Source organism: Felis catus, chromosome D3, assembly GCF_018350175.1.
Source record: "Felis catus isolate Fca126 chromosome D3, F.catus_Fca126_mat1.0, whole genome shotgun sequence".
NCBI classification, from domain to species: domain Eukaryota; kingdom Metazoa; phylum Chordata; class Mammalia; order Carnivora; family Felidae; genus Felis; species Felis catus.
The window spans coordinates 74,249,927-74,262,732 of NC_058379.1; the positions used below are offsets into that span (position 1 = coordinate 74,249,927).

Sequence of the window (12,806 nt, forward strand, 5' to 3'; positions counted from 1 at the left end):
ATTTTCTTTAGGAGTGATAATAGTATTTTATTTCAATGGCTAAGTTTTTAATTTTAAAAGACGTGAAAAATCTAGGGGTGAAATCTTATTAGGTCTGCCACTTAACAATGGTTCACTGAAAAATGTACATATACATTTATCTACATGAAGGAAATATAACAAATATTAGCAACTGTTTAATATAAGTGGTGGGTATACGACACTTCATTTTATTGTTTTTTCAACTTTTCTAAGTATTTGGAAATTTATGCTACGTAAGATGTCTAAACATTTTTTTAATTAAATAAATGGAGCTTGATGGTCTCTGTTCAGAAAGCTGCTATGGGGGTTGAAGGGAAAACATGTAAGAGCCTCCCCTTGTGTTTTTCCATAGTACCTAACACACAGGTAGAGGGCCAATGAATATCTGCTCACCAATGCGATGAAAGAATGTCTCCATTCTCCCCTTTGGTGAGTTTTGGGATGGCTGGTGTTGGGTGAGAGGTCCACCCATTAACAATGCCCCCAAAACAAACAAGCTGCTGTGTGAACAGCTGCCTGGGGCACAGTCGCGACGGCACATACGCGGTAAACTCGGGCCCTGTGATGTCTGAAGTCATCATAATTATAAATACTCTGCCCCACTGTCCTCACTGGCATACTCCAAAAGGATGGGACTGGATTCTCACCTTTGGTTCCAATAACATGCCCACCGGAAACCCAGAACATAGAATTCTCTCATCATCTCCTTTGAGAACGTTCAGCCTAGAACAGTGAGACCAGCACGGGGCCAGTACCCAGCGCCCTGTAAGTGACGAGTGACTTTCCACGCTATGACCTGTGTGTCATTCCGGGGTCTGCACAGCACATTAGAAGGGCAGACTTCCAAAGGACTTTCTTTGAGACGGTATGGATTTTCTCATTTTTGTAGGCATGAAAACAATGCTAACTAATGGTTCCCATACATTGCTATTCCGACTTCCCGGTCTCAAAATGTGATGCTGGGGCCATAAACCTTAGGTTATCACAATTCTCACCCTGCTAGGCACAGAGCACACATAGTGCAAGATAAAGCCAACGTGGCCCCTTGCCTTGTAGGAGTTTACAGAATCTTGCCGGAAATCAGCATTCAACAATCCAAGAGGCACTATGGAAGGGAAGCATAAGGCAATACACAGGCACAGTACGTGGGCGGTAGAGGGTCCTCGGAAGAATGCATTGGACCCAGACTGATTTACTGTCCGCTATGAACAAACATTTAAGTGTAATGTCAAAGTAAAAAACAAGATGCATTTCTGCTTCCACAAGATCCGAGTAGCCATTTTTTTTAAGAACAAAGGATTTCATGCCTTTTTTGCTTCCATGCTTCCTATTTTGACTTTAGATAAGGAAAACTTAAAGGGGCCAAAAGTTTTCGAATTAAGTCACTTGTAATTCTGTCTGTATCAAAAATAAAAATAATCAAAAGAAAAACAATCAGTTCATAAATGTGTAATTCGTTTCAGAACCAACTATAATGTTTAATTTCAATGAATCAAAAACGAAGTTTATGAGCAAGTCAAATTTCATATAGAGAAGATCCATTTTCTATAGTTTCAAAGTTTCTGGAATTTAACAAAAGTATCTGAGATTATGCCTAATTCTTAAATCCCGTTGGTTTTAAGATCTTAACATCAAATAACTTTATCAGCAAAGTCCTATTTGATTACTTGCTGAGAAAGAAAAAGAATGCAGTTGAGGTTAGAGCCTTGGACTTCACTAGAGAAAACAAGATATGGGCTGGGACATTCACAGTTGCAGAATTTTGTATAAAGACATCAAGGCGTCCTCCTGATTTTCAGTAAATCACTAATTCTCACTGCCTTTTAAATGAAGTTTTTATGCAGTATACATCCATGTCTTGAATAATCAAATTAAGGCAAAAAGTCTAAAAGCTCTTTCAAGGTCACTGGCAATACCAGTTTTTGAACACATCTTTAAAATACAGTACATTCCTATAGAACATTCTAGGAAATCATCAAACCTAGCTACACAGTACATCACCTGGGAACTGTCAGAAAAGCAAAGGCCCAACTCATAAGATTCTAATTTAATTGGTCTCAGATAGGGCCCAGCTTTCCATATAGTACACACACACACACACACACACACACACACACACACACCCCACAAAACTTGCCCAGGAGATACTAATAATGAAACGATTGCCGTAGACCTGGTCTATATCCCAAAAAAGAAAAGACAAACAATTCCTGATAATCCATCCTGAACTTTCATTTAAGGAGAAAACTTCTGCCTTAATAACAATCACTTGTGTTGACATCATCATTCCATTCAAAAACAGAAGATCTCGGCAAGATTAAAAAGTTTGCATTCACCAAACATCCTATTCAAAGCAGCAAAAGAGGCCAAAAGCAAATGACATTGTTTTGTTTTTTTTTTCCTTTTGTGATCTTCAATGATGCCCATTAGGTATTAGTTATTGGTTACCGGATAGAGGTTGGACTATCTTGCGAAAAACTTCATTTCCGCTCATTTTCATTTCTGTCAGACTTTCCATTATAAATTTTATTTTCTCTCAGTAAAAGTAGTATGAGGTTGCAATTTGGCAAGAACATTTTAAGCCTGGGTGTGATTTCCGTACCCCAATTTGATTTAAATTAGTTTTGCCATATTTAGTGAGGACTAAAAAAAAAGTCCATTTGGCCGCTTTGCTTTTGCCTATTGGTTCATTATCTACACAGTTTCAAAAGTCTGAAAAAGTTACCATGTTTATTTCTGATAATTTTACGTGGAAATGCATTAATGAATTCATATTACTATTTTTAATGAAAACAACTTAAAAAGAACCTGCCAGCTTTTGTTTTTTTGGCTAAAATATCTACTTTTCAAAAAGCCACACGTTTTTCACTATTCATGTTAAATCCTCAAGAGGGACATCACAGATACGTGTAATATTTTTTTAACCTGATGCATTTTCGAAATACCATACACTTCAAAATAATAATTTATTTCTCCAGGACAGCATTTTGCTACCTGTTGCTTACCACCCCTATTTCTCTACACCAGACAAAAGGCTATTTGGGACTGGAATAAGCATGTTCCCATGTAACAGTGCTCAATCCTCTAAGTCCACAGGATACATTGTTATAATATGATAAAGCTGCTTTTGGAGCTCCTCAGGGCATACCATCTATAGGATTTCCACCCAGCATCTCTATAATGTAGTAAACAGGAGAAAACAAAAGCTTTCTCTCCAGGAAGCCACTCACCTTACCACACAGTGGGGAATCATTTCAGCTGTGATCTGCTACTTAGACTTGAAGCCCAAGTACCCGAGACTTTGCCTTTCTTTTTGGTTTGCATAGCTGGTGTTGGAGACGGGGATTCAAAAAGCAATTCGGCATAAGAGAAACATTCACTGGAAGAGACACACTATGGTCTGCTCTATTCTCAAATTTCACGGAAAGCAGAAGAAATTCATAGTATGTGCACTTTTCCTCTCCAGCCTCAATTTTCTCAATCAGGGAATTTCCAAAATTTTGCTTTTTTATTTATCCTTAAGTGATCACACTGTTTATGGATACTGCTGAGACCATGCTAAGCACAGAGATAGTCGGTTTTTGCAAGACTCACGACCACGAAGCAGAAATAAGAATGACAGAATCGCCACACTCCACAGCTACATTATGAAGACTTTTTAAGAAAAGCATATGCACTCATACTCCTATATACAACAGAATTTTCCTGGACATGAATGTCTCAAAATGAGCCTCCCAAGGCCCGGAAATTCAGCCATCACACACCAGTCCGTCCACCTCTACTCCACCCTCTGCCCCCTTCCACTCCTCACCTTGTGTCTGCCAAAAAAATCACTTCAGTTTCACCCGAGGGAAGTATTTCCCACAAACCGAGGGAGGGTCTGTGTCCCTGCACATACACAGACAGACTCACGCGGTCTGGATGATGCTTTAACAAGTTAAGGGGCCTCGCGCTTACTCAGCAGAGGAAATCTTTGTGTCTGTGAGGAATCACGCCAATTCCTATTAGTAAGAAAGGATACAGGGGCGAGGAAGCCTATTCTCTCATTGACCAGAAAAAGAGGCCCAGCGAAAACAGAGACCTCTGCCATGACCATCTGCGAAAAGGAAGGATGTTGTCAACTTTCTTCTCCCCAAAACTCTAATGACCTCTGCCTTGACCCTCAGAAACCAGATACACAGGAACCGGCTCTTCTGCAGGAATTGGGAGCTTTACACTAGAGACTCGGCACTAAGAGGCTTGTCGCCCGAGCTATCTGCCCCGAACATTTGCACTCACATTCCAAAGATGTTTCCGTTGCGCTGGAATGGCTGTAAATTTCTTTCCTGCAGAATTCTTTCCAAACAAACTGCCATGAACTGTACTCTGCAGCTTGTGCAGCAGGACTTCTTAACCAAGCACGGTTCCCCTCATCGCAACCAATCTTTTAGATGCCGAATAGGATTGAATTGGTAGCTGGGCCAGAGGAGGCAACTTTAAAAATGCAAATATATCGGGGGGGGGGGGGGGCGGGAGTAAACCTCCACCAGAATTCCACCTTTAGTGACATATGACTGATCCATAAAGGTAAATCCTTCACGGGCTCTATTTCATTGCTAAAACTATTTGCTTACGTTTTCCAGGATATATTAAACAGGTTGTTTCAAAAATTCAAAATTGACTTTTTTTTACCCATTTCACTAAGGAAAATGGGAGGGTGGGAGGGTTCCAGAGAGCAAGCATTCCCTTTCTAGCACAAGAAGGTACATTCTGCTTAAATGAGGAATAAAACAGTAGAAAGCTTTGAATATTTGATAGGATTATTCAATTTTATCAAGAGTTTTCCAAAGTAAGAAACCAATGCAAAAAAGAAAAAGAAATCCCAAACAAAAGATTTTAAAGATGCGATTAATTCCAATATTGAAATGAAAAAGAACACATCTATAAAAACTCAACTGTCTTAAAGCTTATACTTTGGGCTCTGGATATTATTTTCAGAACTGGGCTTTCTCTGGGCAGTGAAAAGTATGCAAATGCAGAGTGCACACAGACGCAAACACACACATGCTATACCTTTGTATTACACTGGCATTTTATTATTTAATTAAAGTATTCTTATTTTTCTAGCTCACGCATGCTTCCCTTGAGACGGCTTTGCTGTTAGCCTGCTGGCCTTGACTTCCAGCCAAAAACAATTCAGAAACAAAAAGGGACAACAAATCATATTTTCACAGACATTTTTATCCCTCAATACAACCCTGTTTTCACACAACATCATACAGCCCCTATGAAAACTATAATTTAGGGCAATAACCACCCGAACCCAGGGTCTGACACATGGCTGCATGAAGTATTTCTAGTGTGAGAAATTCTCAAGTTCTTAATTGCAAATAAACTCTTTTGATAGAACCACTTTAACCGGCGTTGCTGGTTTGCAAACAGTGCCACTGGTACCGGCTGATGGATTAAAAAATAAAAACAAGCCAGTGAATGTAGTTCTGATACAGCAGGGATCTAGAGACGAGGTGTTTATTACTTCCAAGGTCTGTGTTATTTCGTTACTTTTTAGAAGAGGGAGGCACCGGCAGACTTTCGGTGCATCTTAGTGCCACAGTCTAAGATGCATCACCTAATTTACAAAACAAACCGTCATTTACCAGGTTAATGCTCTCAACCCTTCCCCAAGCAAGAGTCTCACTTACCTGGTGGCAACCCTGTAAGTTTGATTCTCTCCCATAAGATGAGTAGGAGCCCCTTTCTGTTTTACCTGCCAAGAGAAACAACAAAAAAGTGTAAATTACGTTTTTCCTTTAAAAAAAAAAAATCTCCAGGTAACAGACATCCACTTCTCTTCCCCGATGTTTACATACGTAAAGTAGGCACTACAGGCAAATGTATGCAAGCAAGAGAGGGAACAGCACTTCCTCACTCTGGCTATGATAAACTGGAAAAAAAATATCCTTCATTCCTATTCTTAGCCAAACTGCTCCACACTTCCAAAAACTGTCATTCCAATGGCCTCCACTTTCTCTAACAAACAAATTGTCAGCCCTTATTTTCACTTTCTTTCTCTCACAAAATTTAAACAATTTCATTTTTATTTACACAGCAGGCAAATTATCTATGTAATGACCCTAGTCTAGTAATTCCCATTGATTATATTGACACTTAATGGTGAGGCCAAAGCTAATCAATCAAGGCTCTCCAGATGGTGAATATAGCAAAGAAACTACTCAAAATTCTGACTCTCTCTCTCTCTCTCTCTTTTTTTAAGCTCCCTTTCCCAGGGGTACACCCTATAATGATCGAAATGATGGTGGAATTTACATTTGGGAAAGGGGGCTGTTGAAAAATTGCCCCCTCTGAACCCAAATTCAGATTCTACCAACTGACCCAGTGGAACAAGGAATAAGGCAACGTCAGTGTCTGGTTCCAATTCTAACAACTCAGTTTTTATCCGTAGATGGCTCTACAGAGATATATAGAGCCTCAGATGCTATCTGGCCACATCTAAGGATAACATCAAGGCTGCTCATTTGTTTATTTTAGAAGTAGCTTTAGCCTTAATAATCTTCAAGGGAGACAATGAAACCACATTTCAAGAGATCTAAGCAGTAGAATTTAGTGACATATGAAGAGCTGTCATAGAAAATTGATCCGTATTAGGACATTAAAAAGGACTAGTGACATGACTAGGTGCCCAGAACATAAGCCCCACCCCAAGAGGGAGGGTTACTTCTTTCTTCAAGAGTAGAGCTTAAGGGTACATAGTCCTTTACACCCAGGACTCTACTGTTCTTTTTTCCAATGGGAAGACTCAACAGTGGTATTCTGAGACACTGAATTGAAATCCTTCTAAAGTTTACAACCCCCAAGTTTTCCTCCCTCAAGTCCAGTTAAAATAAATGTTAAAAGTAACAGTAGTCATTTTTTATCTTTTGGTTCAATGACAATGCTATTAGAGTCTACCTTCCTGACACCACACAAAGAACCTATCTTTAATAAATCTTCTATCTTGTCAAAAGTGCACCTTGTAGCTAAGTCACTATATACATAAAACGGAAGATGATTTTCAAAAAAAAAGCCAAACCTGAGTTTTAAAATTTCTCTCTCGGTATTAACTCTTCTACTAGCTTCAATGAATCTCAGGCTTAGGAAAACACTTCCCCCCTACCCCATTTCTGGTATTGTGTTGAGGGCAAAGTAGAAAATCAATGTCCATATCAGTTTCAATTCCAATGTAACAGGATACCATCTCATAGACTGTCTATCAAGAAAGATCTAAGAGAATAACTTTCATTGTATGAGGATTTTACATTAAAGAAAAGACACGTTTACCCATTTCAGAAGCATAAGTGGTCATACAGACATACGTACTCTTCTGTGTAAACCAAGTGTAAACTTATACTCTTTAATTTCTCTTTGTAAATATTACTAGCAGAAAAAGCTCGACCTTTATGAGCTATCAAATGACATATGTCCTTCCTTATGCTCTTATGTCTAAAAAGCTTCAATACAGCCACCACATAGTTCACTTTGATGTAATATCCACTTGTTTAACAATCAGAAAAGCAGGTGGAGTAGGGAGGTAGGCAGACAGACAGATAGAAAGATAGATGGATAAAGGAGAATTTACTCTGACTTCCCTGTTAAGTGAACAAACATCTAGTGTCCTGTTTGGGTAATTTCTAAAAATCAGATTGCAAAATACAGTAGGAAGGAAGAAGGGCTATCTAATTTTTCTCTAGAAGGAATTACTGAAGCTATCCCCTATAGAATTTCACCACCTGGTATTATTTCCCACCCCTGACTCCAGCACAGAGACCTGGTTCCTACCAGGATTTGTCTCAATTCATATATATAAGCTGGGGCTATTCCTTCCATCATTTTAAAGGTAGAAGATCAGTGCAAATAGTAAGGGGGAGAGAGACGGGAGGGGGGAGAGAGAGGGAGAGGGAGAGGGAGAGGGAGAGGGAGAGGGAGAGAAGAAGAAGAAGAAGAAGAAGAAGAAGAAGAAGAAGAAGAAGAAGAGAGGGAGGGAGGGAGGGAGGGAAAGAGAATATGAATGAAAATAAACGGAAGAGAAAGGAGAGAAATAAAGAGAGGGAGAATGAAATGAAAAGAGCAAGGGGGTAGGAAGGAAGGGAGAGAAGGAGGAGGGAGAGACGAGAAGAATATGAATTCACGCTGCACAGAGTCCCCAAAGTACTCTTGGCTACATAGACCCAGCATTCTTTACTATCATATCAGATACAGACTGCTTAATCTTAATTTTGCTTGTTAAAAAATATTTATCCAGATACAAAAATAAACCCACTGCAAATTACAAGTTGTCAGGGTTAAAAATCTACTCCTGTTTGTGTGGGGGAGGATAAGAGACCAGCATAGACATGAATCATTCTCAGTAATTTGAGTGTTTCCATGACATCAATGGGCACCCGTCCAGGACTCTGTCGAAGTCTGCGAGGTACCAAAGAGGCAGCGCAGCCAGCAGGAGGCTGGGAGGTGCACTTTTTTTTTTTAATTTTTTTTTTTTTAGGATTATGCTCCTTGTAAAGATTTCATCTGTAGCATCCACTTTTACCATCAAATAGACCGCTCCAGAGATCATGAGAGAACACATTTCATTCTGATAGTGTAAGCCTTTAACTTTATTACATCTTTTTGTTCCCAAATTCAACTATAAATCTGCCCTCACAGCCCAAACCCCTGTTTGGGAGCAAAATAATCAGGGACTGTGGGCAACCCGAGCACCTTCTCAATCATATTATATCTATTCCTATCATTTGCTAATGACAAACAGCAGCCATTTTACAATGACATCTCAGTTTCTAAAGAATATATATATGTACATATACATATCTTTTGTGTAAACTGTCCATTAAAAATTAGCTATGGTTTTGATGTTGATTTTCTGCTTAAAATCCGCTGGAACATTTGTTTCAGATAATAAAATTTTCAAGAGCACTGATAACATGTCTGAGTAGGATTCTTAAGTGACTATCTGTGCCCATGAACACAAAAGCCCCTAACTATCTGCGTTTCCTCTATGTCAGGCATGGGTTTTTGTCACTTATACCTACTGGCTGGCGCGGACAGCTTCTTTCCTCCTTTCTCCATTCTTCGACACCCACCTCCCCCCCCCATCCCCACAACCACAATGAAGCCCTGAAAGAGCTGAAGGTTCTATTTTCCCAATATTTAAAAGAGATAGCAGCGATGAACAAACCCGGCGCGTTCACTGCGGAATTTTCGAGACAACCCTCTAGTACGACGATGCGACAGCCGCTGCGGATATTTTTTGGCACAAAGACAATGGTGGCAGTGCCAAGCCCCATGGCGAAAACTACTCAGAAGAGGCATAAGGGTGGCATTAATCGCTCAAGTCTTTTACTGCATGGACTACTGCTGTCCATATTTTAGAAACTAAAAGTACCCGTTAGTAACATTTGTTGTATGCCCGTAAAGGGGTGGGGGGTGGGGGGGGAGATTCTGAAATATATACCAGAAACCAATCTTGTCAGGCATTTGATTCATTTTTATACCTAAAAGGACCAAATGTTAAACTTTGCTGCTGGTGATGATTTGCCTTGCACGAAACGAATGATATGACCTAATGGAGTACACTGAAGGCTGAATGAAAGCTATAGAGAGGATTTCATAAACTAAGTCGACATATTGGCTAAACAACTTTCTTCTGCAAAAATGATGTATACAAGGAACATGTAATACTATGTCACAATTTTTTAAATTAAGCAAGAAAAATGCTGTAAATGAGCAGACACAACATCCGTCAATCAATCCTTCTGGAGACAAAGGAGATCAACACGCAGCCCCTTCTCCAGAACAAGTCGGCATCTACAGTGAGCAAACAATCCAGAAAGTCAACACGTGTTTTGACCAAATTGAACCCATCAGCTGCTAAAACCTATATTTAAATTTGACTATTAAAAATGGCAGCAATTGATAATCAATAAAGGATTCCCTTGCTTCTTCTGTTGCCCTTGAAACACAAACCTAAGCAGAAAACATAAGCTGCTTCCAAGTTTTTTAAAGGCCAATATTTTTGTTGATCTATTCAATAAAGCCTTTATCTTGCTGCCCTGGGAAGATAAGGGGGAAAAATGGTTTTTGTTTAGGGGCATTATTGTTAACAAATGTCTATAAAATTCCAAATGTAATACTTTTATATTCTTATATCATTTTCCATTTGACTTCTATTTTTTTTTCTTTCAATATATCCATGGTATCCTATTGTAAGGGAATGCCAAGGAAACCGGATGAGAATGAAAACATCACTTAAAGCAAACATGATCTCATAAGTCCATTTATTTACAAGGATACATCCAAGAAGTATCACCTTTGGTAGATTACTGCACCTGAACAATTCTAATCCACATGGAAACAGACAAGAACGACTTACTGATAACATGATTTCTGAAGATAGGCTGTGGTTGACCAGTAGGGTAATAACAAGGTCATGTTTGGCTTTCTGGCCTTTCATTCTTAAAAGGTCACTTTAAAAATGAAATATACATGGTAGGTATTTCATCCACCACTGAAAAAGATGCACCTATACCAGTGGAACATATCATCCCATGAAAAGCCTTAATGAAAAATTATCTGATGCTTCAGGACAAGCCAAGCAAGGCTGTTTCGCTGTTAATCCTCATTCTGGGAACTGAAGAATGAGCCTTTTGTTCCCTGGCATCAGACTGGGGAACTCATCATAACCATGTTCGGATCAGAATAAATCTCTGTCCCCAACCCCAACCCATCATCCCTGGTTACCCTATTAATTTTTTTTTTTTTTTGCATATTGAAAAGACTATTTCACTAAACAATGACTGAAATTTTTGGTGGCTCTGAAAGCATATGTGAGGTTATTATTTACAGACCTTTCATCTTTTCCATGCTCGCTTTTCCCTCCTTTACCCAAATAAGAATAACTGAGTCCTTGCCATGTATTACTGCCCACTACACAAAGGGCATATGCAGACTGATTTACTCAATCTGCACAACAACCCTGGGAGGCAGGTAATATAAACACCATTTTATAGATGAGGAAACTGAGACACAGAAAACTGACTGAGGTTAGTTACACAGGCAGTTGAGTGACCTAACCAGGATTCAAACCCTGGCAGTTTGATTCCAAAGGCTGTGCTCTTAGCACTATTCTGTGCTGCTACTTAAAACTCCGGAGGGGAGAAGGAAAAAAAAAAAAAAAAAAACCAAAAACTATAAATAAGCGAGAAGCCCAATACTGAAGACTCAAATCCCAGAGCTCAAAACACTCATGAATTTGATATGAAATTAATGAAAGTGTCTTATAGGTGGTGATAATTTACATTTACATGGTATTTTATCCCTAAAAGGTCTCTTGGTACTTTACAGCAGTGCAAGTGACGTACACCAGAACCTGTGACATCATATAATAAACTGCAACCATCTCCATGTTAACTTGAAGCAACTAATCAACAAAAACATGGCAGCAAACTGCATCTGTACACGTTCCCTATGTGAAGAATATGACTTCGTATTAAGATGCATGCACAGAGAAGAGCGTAAGAAAAAATATAATGTAGGACAACACAGCATCGCTTATGAGAGTCTTCTCTGAAATAGTAACCCCACAACAGCCTCCAAAAAACAAAAGGAAGGCTAATTTAAAGAGTCTAGGAAATGTTACAAGCTACTTATATCCGTCCCCCAGAAATTTACATTATAGCTTAGCATGTTAAAGCCTCTGAGAAGTCCTGCAGTGCAGACATTTATTTTAGCTTAATACCATATATCCTAAACTTATCTGAACACAGATCTGCCTCCATCTTTTTGTCATTTAATGCAAGTCATGAGGAACTTCAGGAGCTACTATTATTTAAAAAAAACATAACACTAAGAATGCGTTGGGTTAATATAGGTTTGTAATGTTTTATGAAATAAATAGTATGTCTAAAAATCGATTTGATTTTAATTAAATTGATCTAAAAACATTTTTCATTTTTTGTGATGTTTCTATGCAGATACACCTTTGTGTATGACCAGCTCTGACTAGCTGGTCAACTTTAATTACCCCTGGTCTTTGACTGGTGGTACGAGCCTGCATTTGCAAGAAATCAGAAGTTGACATTATTCTTCTGATGTCTCAAATTCAAAGAGCACTGGTTCTCTCCTACAGAATCTCACTGTTCCAGGACAACTCTGTCTTCATCTATAGGCACTAAAAAATCCCAATTTAATAAATTTTATGCTACAAGAATTACAACTCAATTTCAGCAGATAAACTAGTCATTCCACAGCCTAGAAAATTCTCTTCCTCCCCTTCTTCCTGAATTGAGACCAGAAAGAAAACTGGGGGGAAATGTGGCTGTGCACATGGCGTGTAGCAAGGGATGATGGAAGTTGGGAGCTATCCATGTCCCCAGAAAAGACCAGCATCAGTCCTCTCTTTCAGCGATGTGCTGTAGTCATAAACATAGAATACTCAGTAATGATCTATAGCTCTGATCCTGGAAAATTATGAGTTTTGGCTGCATTTTGTCACTGATTCACCTCATCTCGTCTAGACACTGTGCTGCCTTCAAACCAGTGGGTGGACTAAAATTCCAGCTACGCCGACTATCTTGAGACACCACCAAAATTCTTCCTTTTGCGGGACTGCCTATGGTTCAGAATCTATATTCAATTCTCCTTAAAGCACTCCCATTTGTAAAGCACTGTATGGTATGCAAAGTAATTTAACTTACATACTTAGGACAATACACCCTCAGAAGTTCTCTGAGGGGCATTTTCCTCTCTAGTTTTAT

At 39.1% G+C, this 12,806-nt stretch overlaps 1 protein-coding gene across 27 annotated transcripts in view; it reads right to left on the reverse strand.

The window, feature by feature from the left end:
• TCF4 (transcription factor 4) overlaps window positions 1-12,806 on the reverse strand; it is a 352,018-nt gene that overhangs the window by 166,705 nt on the left and 172,507 nt on the right. For 25 of the 27 annotated variants that reach the window (XM_019815315.3, XM_019815321.3, XM_006938934.5 and 22 more), the window contains one exon: window positions 5,703-5,767. In XM_019815315.3, coding sequence (XP_019670874.1) covers window positions 5,703-5,767 — 65 coding nt within the window. Of the gene's footprint in view, window positions 1-3,832; window positions 4,208-5,702; window positions 5,768-5,870; window positions 5,890-12,806 lie in introns of those variants that run through there. The other 2 variants (XM_019815324.3, XM_019815326.3) reach the window with 2 other exon arrangements.